Below are 17813 nucleotides of genomic sequence, written 5' to 3'. Positions count from 1 at the left end.
ACCAATTATCAATCAATATCTTCAAGCATGATGAAAAAAGTGTGGAAAACACTCTAACATTGGATATGATTAATAGTTCTCTAAAATTAGATATGATGTAATACAACGTATATCCATTTTCAAATTATAATCAAATATAATTATTACTATTAGTTCCAAATATTTTTTCTTTCATTTGTCACAAGCTAATATAGATTTGTAACTTATCTATAAAATGTCAACAACTTTTATCTATACACAATGTAATGTAATGAAATATATACCTTAATAAAAATAGATTATTATCTAATTAAAGAATTTCACTTCATAAACAAATTTTACATATATAAAAACATTCATAAAATTAGTTTATACAAATTATCAAAGAAACAATTTACCAAAAAATGTCTTTTAAAAAATGAGTTATCTCCCTTTGTACAGAAATATGGTTTAACATACAAAATGTAGTATTTAAACATTAGATATGGACCATGATAACTCTGGACTAAATCATCAGACGAGAACCAAATTCGAACTTGATCTATAACTTGTCATGATAAAACTATATACCAAATATCAAATCAATATCTACAAGAACGAATGAAAAAAGTGTGGAAAACTGATTTGCCTGACTGACGAATGGACAGACGAACAGACGGATAGACAGACGGAGTGCAAATCTAAAGTCCCCTCGACTTTGTTGGTAGGGGACTAATAATATTCATGATAACCAAAAACTGCAAAATTTTCTTAAAATAACAAATTTAGTGGCAGCAACCAAAAAATCGGTTGTCCGACTTGTCTGAAAATTTCATGGCAGGTAGGTCTTGACCTAATGAACACTTTTACTTCCGTCAGATTTGCTCTAAATGCTTTAGTTTTTGAGATATAAGCCAAAAACTGCATTTTACTCTTATGTTCTATTTCTAGCCATGGCAGCCATGTTTTTTTTTTATGAAACTCTTAATAAAACACAAACTTTATACAAGATATCCTTAGGATCATTCAATATAAGTTTGGCTTCAATTGGTTCAGTAGTTTCAGAGAAGAAGAGTTTTTAAAGTAAACAAACATGATGAACAAATTGTGGAAAATTGTCTTTAAAGGGCAATAACTCCTTAAGGGGTCAATTGACAATTTTGTTCATAGTAACTTTTTTCATTTTTTCTGTTCACAGTTTATCTTTATCTTCAATAATATTCATGATAATAACCAAAAACACATTGACAAACTGATCACTATAGAGCATCAGCCACTTATTGTGGCATGGCGCTCAAAAAGACTTCATTATTTTTTTTTCAATTCTGCCAAAATTTAATATAAATATCTTTATAAGTAATTCATAAATGTACAAAATTTTCAGTTCCCCATTTGTATATTTGTAAATTTTGCACACCAATATTGATACTCAAAATTTGTGAATTTAAAAAAAAAAAACGGTTTGAGCCATAACCCCCCAAAGCCAATCCTAAACATCCCTTTGTGGTATGGAAACTTGTGGTATAATTTCAGAGAGATCCATACACTGTTCCACAAGTTATTGTCATGAAACTAGAAAAATGCTTATTTGGGCCCTCTTTTGGCCCCTAATTCCTAAACTGTTGGGACCATAACCCCTAAAATCAATCCCAACCTTCCTTTTGTGGTTATAAACCTTATGTTTAAATTTCATAGATTTCTATTTATTAATACTAAAGTTATTGTCTGAAAACGAAATGTCTTTGGTCGACGACGACGTTGAAGACGTGATAGCAATAAATGACCGCAAATTTTTTGGCGGCCGTATAAAAATTTTGGGGGAAAAGTAATTATTTATTTTTACCAAATCTTATAATGCATATCTTTACATGGTAATTACTGAATGTACAAAATTTCAGTTCACTCTTTTTATAGTTATGGAGATTGTATGCTCACAAAAACTGTTGACAGATGGACAAATAGACTGACAAAAGTGAAAACAATCAGGTAACAACATCCAAGATGTGGGGCTCTTATAAGTATGATATTTAAAACTCCATAAATCCGTCTCTCTGTTGATATATCAAATAAGCTTAAACCCTGAAGGCCCATTAAAGATTTCAAAATCATCAGCAGGAACATATATGTAGTTGAGGCATAAAAATAGCTGTTGACATGAAATTTCAATATTTTTTAAGGGATGGACCTTTTTTTTTCAGGGGAAGTAGGACAGTTGAAAAGAAATTCTGGCCTACTGCCACCATCAACAGCAACATTATGTTGATTTATCCCATTTCATAATTGATTTTATGTTATTCAGGTATACCATAGTATTGAATAAAATGAAACTATCCTCCTTGTCAAAAATACTATGAGGTGCTGAATAATATATGGTAGCTCTGTCTTCACTTGTCAGCTGTTCAGCCCGAGCAAGTTTTTCATAATGCTGATAGGACATTTCTAGAAGAGTAATGTACACCTGTAAAGACATAAATAAGAAATGTGAATGTTTGCAATAAATTGTTGTCCTTTTGTGAAACTCAATAAATCAAAGCTTGACAGATCTGTTGTAGATTTGACTCTTAAAAAAATTTGAAAGGCTTCCGCTGAACCCAGTGTCTCGCCTACTTTTGCTGTTGTCGATGTTTTCAGTGTGATAGGGGAATGTACATAATAGATTTACAGATAATGATATAAAACGTTTGAAATGTATGAAAAATGATATATTTGTAAAAAAATTTAATACAGTATACAATCAAATCTATAGATTTATAAAAGAGTAGAAATATAAATTTATTGAGTGAACAAATGATAAAGAAGATAATTTTTACATTGCTTGATGATTTATCCCTTAATTCATCAATAAAAATGCATGTAAGATAGAAGATGCAATTATAAAATTTTGTTCAAAATAATTGAAATAAAAGAAAAATGAAGAAGAAGAAAATCCTACACTTTCCTGTGGATATTTTGATCATTAACAAGCTTCTAAGTAAGTTTGGTAAAAATCTATTAAAATTTTAATAAATTGCTTTGCCGAGTGCAGCTTGATACGACCACAGAGGTCCAACCCTGAACAGTTGGGGCAAAAATGGACACAATATTCGCATTTGATACAGGTCTGAATTTGGATTGTAATTAAATATTTGACACATAATAAGTTTCTGGCACAGAATAAATGTAGTCAAAGAACTTGAATTGGTTATGTGATTTGAGTTTATATTCATTTTTTTGCTTTAATTTGTGAAATTCAAATTCCCAATGGAGTTTGCAACCAAAATAACCCATTTAAATACATCATGAAAGTCTTAAAATAGAAAATGACATTCATAATCATGGCTAAATTTTAAATTACCTTCATCAGCATTTTTAAAATAGTAACTTCTAAAAATAAATTGACAGCTAATCACCTCAAGACAATACATCATTTCTTTATACATAATTTAAAAGCTGTTTTAGGGGGGGTAATTCAAATAATGTGTTTGAATTACCTCCCTTACACTGCTTTAAATTATGTTTTGTACTAAAGTTATTGTCCATTAACCAGGACACCCTTGTTTTCCCCCTATTTTGCCCCTAATTCCTAAATGGTTTGAGCCATAACCCCCCCCCCCCCCCCCTCCAAGCCAATTCTTACCATCCTGTTGTGGTATGGAAACTTGTGGTATAATTTCAGAGAGATCCATACACCATTCACCAAGTTATTGCCTGGAAGCTAGAAAAATGCTTATTTGTGCCCCTTTTTGGCCCCTAATTCCTAAACTGTTGGGACCATGACCCCCAAAATAAATCCCAACCTTACTTTTGTGGTCATAAACCTTGTGTTTAAATTTCATAAATTTCTATTTACTTATACTAAAGTTATTGTAGGAAAACCAAATGTCTTCGGACAACGACGACCACGTGATACCAATAAACGACTGCAAATTTTTTCACCACAAAGTGAATGTTATGAATGTCAACTGGAAGAAAAACTAAGTCCTTTTATAAGTAAAATACGGAAAAACAGAAATAAATATTTTACTAAATTTTCTTCAAGATACTATCTTTAGATCATAAACAAGCTTCTGTCTTAGTTTAGTTTAGTAAACATCCAGGATAGTTTAAGAAAGTTATCAAAATTTTTAAAACTTTAACCACATAGTGAATTTAATGTTAACTGGCAGAAAAACTAAATACATTTATGAGTAAAATACAGATAAGCAGGATTTTTTTTCAAATTTTACTTCTGGATACTATCTTATGATCATAAACAAGCTTCTGTCCGCCCCCGCCGACGACGCAGACGACGGAATGTAGGACAAGTGGACTTTAGTCATGTTAAACCCTCAAGTTGGGTAATCTATCCTTGCAGTAACCCGACATTAACTATCTTCCTTCATGCACATCTATAGATGATGCCAAACCTTCCAATAAAATTTCGTCAAAATCCATTCAGAGAATTAGAAGGACTTGTGCTTACAAGGTATTAACATGTAAAACACTGAAGTTAGATTATCTCCCTTTGCAGGCACCAGACACTTATTATCTTTCTTCAAGTACATCTAAATGTGATGCCTAACCTTCCTATAAAATTTCCTCAAAATCCATAGATCTGTTTAGTCGGACTAACAAAAGTATGAAGATTATGGTTTGTATGTCATTGTCAGTCTTTGTTGTGATGCCCACATTGTTGCAATGGTTGCCTTTTGTTACAAGGTCTAGAGGGATAAAAACGGGATCGAGAAAAAATGTCTGGCTGGCTCAAATATTTTTTGGAAGCCCTGGCCCAGACAACCTCTGGCATTGGTGGAGTAAGGTTTTCTTGTAAGTTTTACTGAATTCCTTATGTAACAGAGGTGGTCGAAATGATCTCCCCTGATGTGATGAATTTGTTATCCTCATAAAATATAGATATAGAAATGAAAAACTTTAAATTTTCGATATGTTGTTAAGGAAATATAAACAATGACTGTTAAACAGCAATATTTCTACAACTGTTGTGTTTGAAGTTGATTAATTGATTGATTGATGGTGTTCTAACGACACCTTTTAGCTGCATTTTCTCCCTGTTCTATTTTTAGCAATGGTGGCCATGTTTTTTGACGAGACAATTAATAAAACACAAACTTTATTCTAGATACCCTAAGGATCATTCAGTTTAAGCTGAATAAATTAGTTCAGCAGTTTCAGAGGAGAGGTTTTTTTAAAGTTAACAAACACGATGAACAAATTGTGGAAAATTGTATTAAAATCAATCGGGTCCAGGACCAATCCAGTATATCTTATTATAATCCTTTGTAATTGATTTCATTTTCTATGTGCATACATTTAGAGTAATTTAGAGCTGGTAAACTCGGTGTATGATAAATGTTTCTGATTATGGAATACATTTTTCTGCATTTATTTTCATATTTTTCAAGAAATTCACACTTTCATGTTTGTAGCATAATTATTGTGTGTGTATTTTTAGAATAGAAATCCAGATCAGGTCTGGGTTTTTAATAATAAAAAAGGTATTTCCGTTATGGTCATGTAGACATAGGCCTAGGATAAAAAAGTGTGACCGACGAACAGATGGAAAGACAAACATCTTGATCACTGTAAACCCGGCTATAAAGTGGGGATTAATAAGGCTTAATATTGGTTTTTATCAAAACAAATAATTCATTAAGGTTTTACCATTGTTTTATCAATAATCATTCCAGGCATAGTTAGTGTTGATGGTTTTTCATTTTTTACATCTGAATGTCGTTCCATGTAGTTGTGCAGATCTAGCAAGAGTTCTCCAGCATGCTGTCCTAAGGTATGCATCCCAACATCTATCTCTATCCTAGGTTTGAAACTTTTTTCAGTTTGGAGTGGGTTTTGTTTCAGTGCCTCAGAATAGCACCTATGTTCATCAGACTCAGTTGGTGAAGTTGGTGTAGAGGAAGAGGAAGATGAGACAGTATAACGTCTCCTTTTTGCTCTCTTTTCTGAATCCTCCTGTTGTTTCCTTTTCAATTTTTCTTCTTCTGCATACTGGCCTTTATTCTTTACCTGAAAAATATCTAATTCAAGTGACCAATGCTAATACTCATGATCTTTAAGTATAACTGTTACATCTTCTGAAACCTGTTATGTTCCAAATCCCATACACATGAATTGCACAAAGAAAGCAAAGAATGTGCATGAAACACCCACGAGATCCACGAAACAAGATCAAGATCATAACTCGTAAGTTCAGAAATATATCTATATTTTTCATTTGCTTTTACAGTATAAATCAGAAAATTTTTACATTTTAAATTATGAATGAATATAAATAACTAAGCAGATCACAGCTTGATATGAACAACGATGTTGAACCCTGAACAGTTGGGGCAAGTATATATATGGAGTTTAGACACTGTATACATATATATATTCTTTTATATGTTATCTCATCCGAAATTTTATGCATTTTTAATGCATTTTCATTTCTATGTATATTATTTTTTAACTCTGTAACCTTTGTACTTACATGGTTTTATGAGAATAACCTATCTATCTATCTATCAACTCAGAGACAAGTGTACATGAAGACACATTAGACAAGTGTACATGAAGACACATTAGACAAGTGTACATGAAGACACACTAGACAAGTGTACATGAAGACACATTAAACAAGTGTACATGAAGACACATTAGACAAATACTAATGGAAAGGCTTTAACAAATTGAATGAAAAATCAACTCGAATATTGCCTATAAACTGAAAATTTTTCTGAGAGAGGTTCTGTGGTGTTAAACATTAAAACATAGGATGTTTACTACCCCAATAGAAATTGTCATGAAGATTTAATGAAATTATTTGATTTTTACACCTTATATCATTGCGTCATACCATGTATTTGGCAGATAACATAGCCTGATGTAAACACTGCATAAACTCACAATAATCCCATTTATCATCTCAAATGAAAGTTTTATACCTTAAAGTTTATTAACTGATGGTAAATAAAAACAGTAAAATGACCATAACTGCACTTTTGATCAATTAATAGTCCCATTATTGACACCAGGTGAAAAAAAGGGGGTCAGTATTTATACCTATTCTTAACAACTCTTACTCACATATTCTTTATCTTTTGATTTGAGCGTGCTTGTTTTTATATGACAGTTTTTTCAGGTCTCGTATCTCGTTAGACGAAGCAAACCTGCACGGTATATTCTGCATTTGTATAGTCCAAAGTTAACTAATTGATATTCTTATTTGACATGTTAAATGAATGAACAATTATAAACAAAAAAAACAAAAAACTTCATTCATTTCGAAATATAACACTGTTGATCTAGAGTGAAAATGAAGTCACAGCTTAATTTGACTTCCGAAAATCGGGGAAAGGGGAGGGGGCAATTCAACATTTTCGTGGAAGGGTGAACAGCTGTGATTATACTTTCTTTAGGTAGAAATGCCTTAAGAACAATTAAAGCCCCAGTATATCTCACTGAAAAATTTAAAGAAATGCCAGAAATAAAACAATATTGTTTGAGGAATGTGTCTTGCAAAAATTTACAAGTTCCAAAAGCCAAAACAGAGCTGTATAAGAAATCTTTTATATATTCAGGATCTATTTTATGGAATAACTTACCAATATCCCTGAAAAAATCAACCTCAAGTACAAGCTTGTTCAAAAAAGATTTAAAAAGTTACTTGTTGGAACAATAAGAAGCTGTGTAATTTTATATGCATAATAATTTTCACACACTTACTCAAACTTAAGATATTGTTGAGTTAATTTGAATGCTGCCAATACGTACTATATAAATTTGTAATTTTTACCTGTTTTGAAAATTGTATATTTCATAACAATTTTTTATTTCATTTTTCATATATGTGTGTATGTTTGATATTTTGTAATTGTTTGTTATAATATATTTCATTGTATTTCATGAGGGCCTCAGGGAAAATTAGTTTTACAGCTAACTGTGTAACCCTCTTTAAATAAAGAATTATTATTATTATTAAATTTTGGACTTATACTATACATATTCTAAACCACTCTAAAATTTTGTTCCCCCAAGTGTTACAAGTCATGGAGATTTCGGGTCTGACCCTAAACTTCATATTTATTTCTATTTCCTAACTGTCCTAGCTTCTATTTTGTACAATCTGAACAATAATCTAATCCTCCCGACCTCACTAAGATTTAATGCCAAACGCTAGAAGTATTACAGGTACACCTTTCATTTGGTCATGGCTTTCAAATGTCTAAATTTAAGTGTTCCCGTACATTTTTGGCCTAAAAAGGACAATTAAAAACTAACTCTAGTTTCCCTTTTTTATGAGACATAAATAAATGATAAGAGTGTATATCATTTCATTCTGACACCTGAATTTAGTTTGCTGACTTTAACCAAAAATTGTTCATTTCTTAGTTTATTAACTAATTTGAATTCAAATAAATAATAGCACCAAATGATAATTAAATAATTCCACGGCGATCTATTTGTATTTGTCACCACCTTGAACATGTATTTTAAATTTGTGTATTAAACTCGACCTCCTGTCTTATAAACCACTGATCCGAATAGACAGTCACACCTGGCACGGTGTGCCCTAGAGGCCCGGCTAATTACCAATCTGCAAATAACATTTTACCTTTTAACAAGCCTTCCACGAGTATTGCCAGAGAATAATACACAAATCGTATAAACCTAGTCATAGCATAGATAGTAAAAGGTCAATAAGCATAAACCTATATATTGTCTTTACAGTTTAAGTTATATACTTTAATTTGTTCACATTATCAGTCTGAAAAAGCTTATATTAAAACAAAATCAAAGCACTGTAAGCGCTGTAGGCAGTTAACCAAAAACCAAGGCAAATGTAATTATGAAAACCGTGGCAGTGTTGCTTCAATTTTTTTTTTAAGATTTGAAAGAACAAACATTAAACATCGTATATTGTACATTTGTGTTCATTAAATGAATTGATTATTAAGGTAGATTCATGGTATACCGCCATCTTGGATTGTACAATCCCAGTACAAAATCGGTCTAGTTATTTGCCTAAATCTGCAAATTTGGAGACAGATTTACAATTTATTGGTCAGACTGTTTATTTATGTAAATAAAAATTGGTGATTTATTGTATAAATCAAAATATTTAAACAAATATCAAATTTTGTGTTTTTAGAATCAATTTTTTCAAATAAGCCATTTCAGGGAAGATAACTCTTTTGGTAAAAAATATATACTGGACTGATAGGGAAATTCTGAATTTTTACTTGTAGCAAGAAAACAAGTTCGGTGACACCATTTTTTCTTTTTATTTTCTTAAAACATATTATAAAACCTATCTTCTCACAATTTATTTCAAAATTCTATCTCATAGATTTTTTTTTATGCACACAAATGTGTTTTTTCATGAACAATCTAACCAAATTTAGGCAATTTTCAACGACTCATAGCTTGGAAAATAGCACGGTGACCCATACTTTTTATTATATTTTTGAAAAAAGCATAGCAAAATCTTCATTTTGGCAAAGTATAAGAAAATTCTATCTCGAGAAATATATACCTATGATCTACCTTAAGGCAAATTAATTAATATTTCATCAAGGTTTTAAAAAGCAACTCATATATCAATGTAAATGACCCCCATCTTCACTCCCAAGTGCATGATGTTACTCCATACCAAGTTTGGAATAAAATGACAGGTGATATTAAAACAGTTGGTCAAACATTCTCGGCTTTACACTGCTTGAAAGATTTATATGTTTTCTTTAAAATGAGCCATAAATGAAAATTATTATAGGCCCAGAAATAATTTAATAAATAATTAAAGTAAATTCAATAAACATATAAACCTAGACTCATTTTTTGCATCAATAAAATTTTATAATAAACAAGAAATAATTTAACAGGATGCCGTTACAAAGTCTCCCAAACAAAGCCCCCATAATTCGTCATTCCCATGGTCTCCTGACATTGGCCAAAGTCCAGTTCATATTGTTTTGGTCTAGTAAAGTGATATGCATATGTGACACCTAGGAGATTGACCCTGTATGTCATTCACATCTTTTTGAAATGATGAACAGGAATAAATATGGTTTAGGTGTGGGTACCTCAACCATTTCCAAGTTCTCAAACAGGAGGGGTTGGGGTGATCCCAGGGACTCCCCATATATTTCATTTGATTTGTTATATTGTCCCATACATGAATACATATGGTTAAGGGGTGGGGATCTCGACCATTTCCAAGTTCCCAAACAGGAGGGGGTGGAGTGACCCCAGGGACTCCCCAAATATTTCATTTGATTTGTTATATTGTCCCATACATGAATATATATGGTTTGGGGGTGGGGATCTTGACTGTTTACAACAAGAGGGGTTGGGGTGTCCCCATGGACTCCCCCTATATTTCATTTGATTTGTTTTATTGTCCCATACATGAATATATATGGTTTAGGGGTGGGGATCTCTACCATTTCCAAGTTCTCAAACAGAAGGGGGTAATGACCCGAGGAACTCCCCATATATTTCATTTGATTTGTTATATTGTCCCATACATGAATATATATGGTTTAGGGGTGGGGATTTTGACTGTTTACAAGTTCGCAAACAGGAGGGGTGGGGTGTCCCCAGGGACTCCCCATATATTTCATTTGATTTGTTATATTGTCCCATACATGAATATGTATGGTTTAGGGGTGGGGATCTCGACCGATTACAAGTTCTCAAACAGGAGGGGGTGGGGTGACCCCAGGGACTCCCCTATATTTCATTTGATTTGTTTTATTGTCCCATACATGAATATATATAGTTTAGGGGTAGGGATCTCGACCATTTCCAAGTTCTCAAACAGGAGGGGGTGGGACGACACCGGGGACTCCCCCAAATTATTTTCATTTGATTTCTTTTATTGTCCCATAAAAGTATATATATTGTTTAGGGGTGGGGATCGCGACGGTTTGGTTGATTTTTTTTATTGTCCTGTTCTCATTACTGAAGATTGCATGTGTCTATCACTTACTGTTTTCGATAAATAGTCATTTGAAAATTTAAAAAAATAAAATCACATAGGGTGTTATAGTAAACCCCTCAATTCTTCAGGCCCCTCCAAATACCCCTAAATAAACCCCAATACACAAACAAAAGATTAATGGCTCCGCTAGACATGTTAGTCTAATATTTTATGAAACCCTAAGTAAATCTGACAAACGATCAAAGTTGTCTACTTAGACGGTTTGAGTGGATTCGGTCCGATTTGTCTCGGGGACGAGTTGTCCACATTACTTAAAACATCCCATCAACGTCGATTTCCGCATCTGTTTCATGACCTCGTTTCATTTATAAAATAACAACAACCTTATTTGGCAAGATAAGTTAAAAATAACCGCCCACTTATATAACTTTATTTCCTCTATCATAGAGATTTGTTGTACATGAACAATATTACAGCGTATTTTGCCATTTGGGAAATATAAACGACTTGCAATTACCAATTTTCGGCGATGAAATATTTCATAAAATTGTTCTTTGACATCGTAGCCAAAAGCACAGGGGATAATAAACTACGTACGGATTTCTATTGAGCACTCCTTCCTATGTGCAACTTCAAAAGTTTTGCGTAGTTCAACGATCATTTATGGTTTTTCTGGTCATATTTTTTGTATTCCAGAAATAAAAGTATTACAAAATGTCCAATTAGTTATAAATAACATAATAGCCAGCTAATAACAATGGCACGTATTTCAGCATTTATTGGGTAGAACACAAATCTAGGGTGCTCGCATAAGGCAGCTTAACTGCCTAAAAATAATAATAATTGTTTGTGCTGTCTAACAAAATAAATCGAAATATATACGGTAAATATAGAAATTTAGCTCATGAATGTAAACAGTTGCATGTTTGTTCATTTTATTTTCTTGTTATCGGATGGTAATTACTTATAAAATTAGTCATCGACGCGCTTACGATTACGTAAAACAGGGTATTAAATAATATTAGAATTATAATTAAGTTGGAATTTGGGTAAATTTGTGGGATTGACAAATTTTATGTCTCATATGCATTAAAAGTAAACAAGAAATTAGGTATTGTCATCATTATATCCATACTGAACATTGTATCTTAATTTTAATGCTGTTTACTGACTTACTGTATGTATATTATTTTGGATTATATTATCGATAACTCCATGCCATGTGCACCCAGCTTTTTTTTATTACATTACTGACATGAACATTTTTATGAGGTAAGTTGACTGAGGCTGTGCTGTGCACAAGGTTAGTTGACTGAGGTTGTGCTGTGCACAAGGTTAGTTGACTGAGGCTGTGCCATGCACAGGGTTAGTTGACTGAGGCTGTGCCATGCACAAGGTTAGTTGACTGAGGCTGTGCCATGCACAGGGTTAGTTGACTGAGGCTGTGCCATACACAGGGTTAATTTACTGAGGCTGTGCTGTGCACAGGGTTAGTTCACTGAGGCTGTGCCATGTACAGGGTAAGTTGAAAGAGGCGGTGCCATGCACAGGGTAAGTTCACTGAGGCTTTGCCGTGCACCATGTTAGTTCACTGAGGCTGTGCAGTGCAATTCTTTAACTACAGAACTGTTATTCCTTAATTGCACTTTGATAGCACAGTTCTCAAAGTAGGTTTGAAGACCAGGTTGCCTTTTGGCCACCAGATATAAAATTTCAGCGGCCAATTCAAAATTTTAGTGGACAGGAAATAATTTCAGGTCGCCTAAGAAATTTGTTATGACAGTCTAGTCCATAGCACTCATGAAGACAGTAAACTAGAGGCTCTAAAGAGCCTGTGTCGCTCACCTTGGTATATGTGCATATTAAACAAAGGACAAAGATGGATTCATGACAAAATTGTGTTTTGGTGATGGTGATGTGTTTGTAGATCTTACTTTACTGAACATTCTTGCTGCTTACAATTATCTCTATCTATAATGAACTTGGCCCAGTAGTTATAGTGGAAAATATTTTGTAAAAATTTACAAAAATTTACAAAATTTATGAAAAAATTGTAAAAAATTGACTATAAAGGGCAATAACTCCTTAAGGGGTCAATTGACAATTTTGGTCATGTTGACTTATTTGTAGATCTTACTTTGCTGTACATTATTGCTGTTTACAGTTTATCTCTATCTATAATAATATTCAAGATAATAACCAAAAGCTGCAAAATTTTCTTAAAATTACCAATTCAGGGGCAGCAACCCAACAACGTGTTGCCTGATTGGTCTGAAAATTTCAGGGCAGATAGATCTTGACCTGATAATCAGTTTTACCCAATGTCAGATTTACTCTAAATGCTTTGGTTTCAGAGATATAAGCCAAAATCTACATTTTACCCCTATGTTCTATTTTTAGCCATGTCGGCCATCTTGTTTCGCGGGCGGGGTCATCGGACACATTTTTTAAACTATATACCCTAATGATGATTGTGTAAAAGTTTGGTTAAATTTGTCTTAGTAGTTTCAGAGGAGAAGATTTTTGTAAAAGATTACAAAAGTTTACGAAAAATGGTAAAAAATTGACTATAAAGGGCAATAACTCCTTAAGGGGTCAACTGACCATTTTGGTCAAGTTGACTTAATTGTAGATCTTACTTTGCTGAACATTATTGCTGTTTACAGTTTATCTCTATCTATAATAATATTCAAGATAATAACCAAAAACGACAAAATTTCATTAAAATTACCAATTCAGGGGCAGCAACCAAACAACGATTTGCCTGATTGGTCTGAAAATTTCAGGGCAGATAGATCTTGACCTGATAAACAATTTTACCCCAATTCAGATTTGCTCTAAATGCTTTGGTTTCAGAGATATAAGCCAAAATCTACATTTTACCCCTATGTTCTATTTTTAGCCATGGCGGCCATCTTGGTTGGTTGACCGGATCACCGGACACATTTTTTAAACTAAATACCCCAATGATGATTGTGACCAAGTTTGGTTAAATTTGACCCAGTAGTTTCAGAGGAGAAGATTTTTGTAAAAGTTTACGGACGACGGACGACGGACGACGGACGCAGGACGACGGACGACGGACGCAAAGTGATGAGAAAAGCTCACTTGACCTTTCAGGTCAGGTGAGCTAAAAAAGGGTGGGTCTTTTCACCACCGAACACCCAAAAAACCCATCAACCACTGAGAAAATCATTGATTTTATACAATAAAACTGTAAAATCAATTAAATTACGTCTAATTTAACAATTTTAGATGTTTATATGCATCATTTTTCTGTTAAAGTCGATTATCAATATAATACATATAAAGAAAAACGTCTTCGGATTCATCACTATTTTTCCGGATTACATTGTGTATGTATAAGAATCATTCGACATCAATTACTGATGAAGGATATTAATTACCCGAAATATTTAACATTTGTTCATGTCTCTTTTCTTGTTATTGGTACAACTATTTTATTAAAGAGGAAAAAAAATTATTTGAGGTGTCCAGTGGTGGTTTGCAGAGTTGTAGTGTTATAGACTCGCCTTTTCTGTTCGATGTAGATATTTGTTCTCTTAACCTTATTATTTGTTGAATTAATAACTTAAATATTATATTTAGGTCACATTTATAACAATAAGAGTTAAAAAAATTTAATTTTTGGGGTATTTGGTGGTGTTCGGTGGTCACAGAAAAGACCTACCAGTAAAAAAAAGCATATCAATAAATTTATCCGTTGTATAGAATAGAAGACATAAAATAAGTTAGTCTTTGTTCAAAGCAAATATCTGATTGGCCAGCTAAATCAGGAAGGCTCTGGCAAAATTTGCAGCTCATTTTATTTTTATATTCATTATAGATCAACCAGGACAACTCTTTTAGCCAGCTGTTTTGGAATTCTCTTATAAATTTTCCAGTACCACTTGAAATTGGTGCAGCGATTTTACACTTAATCGTAACATTAGAAGATGTACTTGGCTCTTCAAAAGCCGGAGTTTCTATAGAGGAACTCTCCGCCCCTTATTTCTTAGCTGGTGAAACATCGCTGTTTTGGGTAGTTTATTTGAATAATCCGGACAGCAACTTCTGTTTGGCTGCCAAGATGTATTGGCCCTGAAAACACTTCATCAGATATTTGAATTCCCAGTTAAGATTAAAAATGCTTGAAATCATATTCAAGATTTAGCATACATTCAAGCCCTCGTATGACTGTGCATAAAACTTAATAAAATATGACCGGAGGCAGGTTATTTATCCAGAATTTTACGGTCGCCGGGTCCAAATAGTACCAGTCGCCAAATGGCAACCAACAATGAAATTTAGGTCGCCTGGAGGCTTTATAGGTCGCCCAGGCGACTGTTTTAATAGCCTAAATTGAGGGCTGTAGCAATTTTTACATGTATTTGGTGTCTTTAAAAAGTACCAAGAACGACCAGCTAACCACAATAGATATTTATATATTATGTGAATTATGATAAATATGAAAATGTTGGCCAATAATTTACTGTCTTATAATAATTCTATAATTCTATTTTTATTTTTCCGACATGAAGACACCAAAATATGTCCCAAACAGCCTAATCTAATATTGTAAGAAAGCTGTAGAAAGAAATGATGAAATTGACAAACTTAATTAACATAGAAATTAAAGTCATGATTAGTTCTCATTACTTTGAAAACAAACCTCAAATTAAAACAATTCTGAAAAAATATTCTGATATTATGTTAGAGGAGATAAATAAGGTTGAGGGACTTTTTTTTTAGGAGTAATTTTTTTTTCTAATCTTTTTAATCCATCTAATATTTATGTTGTCAATATTTAGATATAGTTAGAGTGGCAACTAAGCTTGGTTTTACAGACAAGAAAGTAAACTTTGATTATATCTAAATTATTAAGGTGGTACATAACACTACAGGGAGATAACTCTGTAAAATCAGCTGAATGTTTTAAACACAATCTATTGTTAAGGAAATATTAAGCTTCTCAATGATCAAAATTAGTGTTTTCCAAATTGCTAAATATCCGATGAAATTTCTTAGACAAAGTGTGTGGTTCAAGTTTTTTGAAATTTTTATATTTTTTGTCAAATGGTCAAAGTAAATATTTTGTCAAAAATTTATTAGAATTAAACGAGCCAAATTAATTTTAGTCAAGGTGTTATGTACCACCTTAAAAGTATTATTAAAAACATAATTTTTCAGTAATCTTTCGAAATAAGCAGTCAGTTAAACTCCAATTTGGAAAAAAAGAACAAAAACATTGCTTATGTATATTATTAACTTGCAAGTCAACATTTTAACCTCATTGTCTCCGTAATCATGTGACCTTCAATTTAACCCCTTACCTAGAAATAATGTATATTTAAAAGAAGATTTGGTATGATTGCCAATGAGACCAAATGACACAGAGATTAACAACTATAGGTCACCATACGGTCTTCAACAATGAGCAAAGCCCATACCGCATAGTCAGCTATAAAAGGCCCAGAAATGACAAATATAAAACAATTCAAATGAGAAAATAGAAGTAATGTATACATGTTTTTTGCATGTTAAACTATGAAAAGGAAAAGAATGGTATTATTAAAAGTGAAAAAGGTTAAAACATATGGTTGACTGATTCAATACACAAAATAAATATTTCAGGTAGCTAGGCTGTGTAAATGTTTATTGATAGGTTTTGTTTAAACTTCTGTAATGGACTTACAATAAGAGATGTGTTTTATAAATACTTCCAGAATATTCAATATAAATAGGTGGGCCTTGGCATTATTTTATTTAAATATCTACGCAATACAAATTATACTACCAAATTCAATATAATTATCTTCCCTTGATTTTGAAAGAATTTTCTTAAAGGCCTTTAACCACTACACGATCCCAATTTTTTCAAGTTTTACATGTTATGGTAGTTTATTGAATGATATCTTTGTACTTTGAAAAATATTTTTTAAACATAAAAGTATTTTTGCAACATGCCTAGAAGTGATGCTTAGAAAAAAAACACCTGCTATACTTTACCTTTGAGATAATCAAATTTTATAAAATATCAACAGAAGCTTTTTCTAAATAAAGAAATAACACTGAGTTCTTTTACTTCTTTCTTTTCTGTATTTTCTGTATGAATATATATGTAACTATGTTCAATTATTTTATTTAATACACATATAAAGGTTTACTTATGAATTTGTTGTGTACAATTCTTAGCACAAACAATTAGGATTTAACAGTGATATATTTTCAGGTTTGTCATCATAAATTGGTCTTTAACTGCTACATGACTTAAATTCTATGTTAATTGTTACAGGTTTTTGGACACATAATCATAATTCTAGAATAATTTTTGCTACTTGTACATTTCTATTTAACACCGATTTGAGTTATAAATTAATTTTTTTCTTACTGTGGTATGTATTTTACAATTGTTTCCATTGTGATACGTTTTTTATATAGGAAAATGTGGTAGAATTGAATTTTGCTCATATTCCATTGGTATAAGGATGTTCGCTTGTCATATTTTGGAATTTTTGTCAGATTTTCAGAATCCTCTGGTTTTATCCATTTGAATGCCTTAAAAAATTTTACCCATTGACCCCAATTTTTCTTTTTATAAATCTTTTACATGTATAATTACAAGCCATTTGTAAAAGTCTTATAAAATCTTTGTTATTTTTTAATAGATTTTGAGAACTTAATCTTGTCAATGATAAAGCTATAAAAAATCAAGAGAGAACGTTTTCCCGCCAAAATTTCAATGGCTAATATCTCGAAAAAAAGTACATTGACCTATGTTTTTTTTTTTGCTCTTTTAATTTGGTTCCTTTATCAATCCCCTATCAATATACACTAGTGTTATGAAAAGCTTGTTATTTTGAAACTGAGTAGCGAACTTCCTTAAAAATTGTTAATTATACACCTTATTCATATCATTATATACTTGTTATTGTTTAAA

The 17813-nt window shown here is 32.1% G+C and overlaps 1 protein-coding gene across 1 annotated transcript in view; it reads right to left on the bottom strand.

Annotated features, from left to right (window-relative positions):
* Positions 1 to 268: 268 nt before the first annotated feature.
* Positions 269 to 17813, bottom strand: part of LOC127713089 (uncharacterized) — a 41365-nt gene continuing 23820 nt past the window's right edge. The window contains exons 4-5 of the mRNA XM_052219706.1: positions 5599 to 5958; positions 269 to 2416 (exon numbers count right to left, since the gene is read on the bottom strand). Of these exons, the coding sequence (XP_052075666.1) occupies positions 2213 to 2416; positions 5599 to 5958 (564 nt within the window). The 3' untranslated portion in view covers positions 269 to 2212. The remainder of the gene's footprint in view (positions 2417 to 5598; positions 5959 to 17813) is intronic.

The sequence above is a fragment of the Mytilus californianus genome, unplaced genomic scaffold (assembly GCF_021869535.1).
Source record: "Mytilus californianus isolate M0D057914Y unplaced genomic scaffold, xbMytCali1.0.p SCAF_8, whole genome shotgun sequence".
Classification (NCBI taxonomy): domain Eukaryota; kingdom Metazoa; phylum Mollusca; class Bivalvia; order Mytilida; family Mytilidae; genus Mytilus; species Mytilus californianus.
Note: the sequence above shows the minus strand (reverse complement) of the source record. Positions and strands in the feature narration are given on the sequence as shown.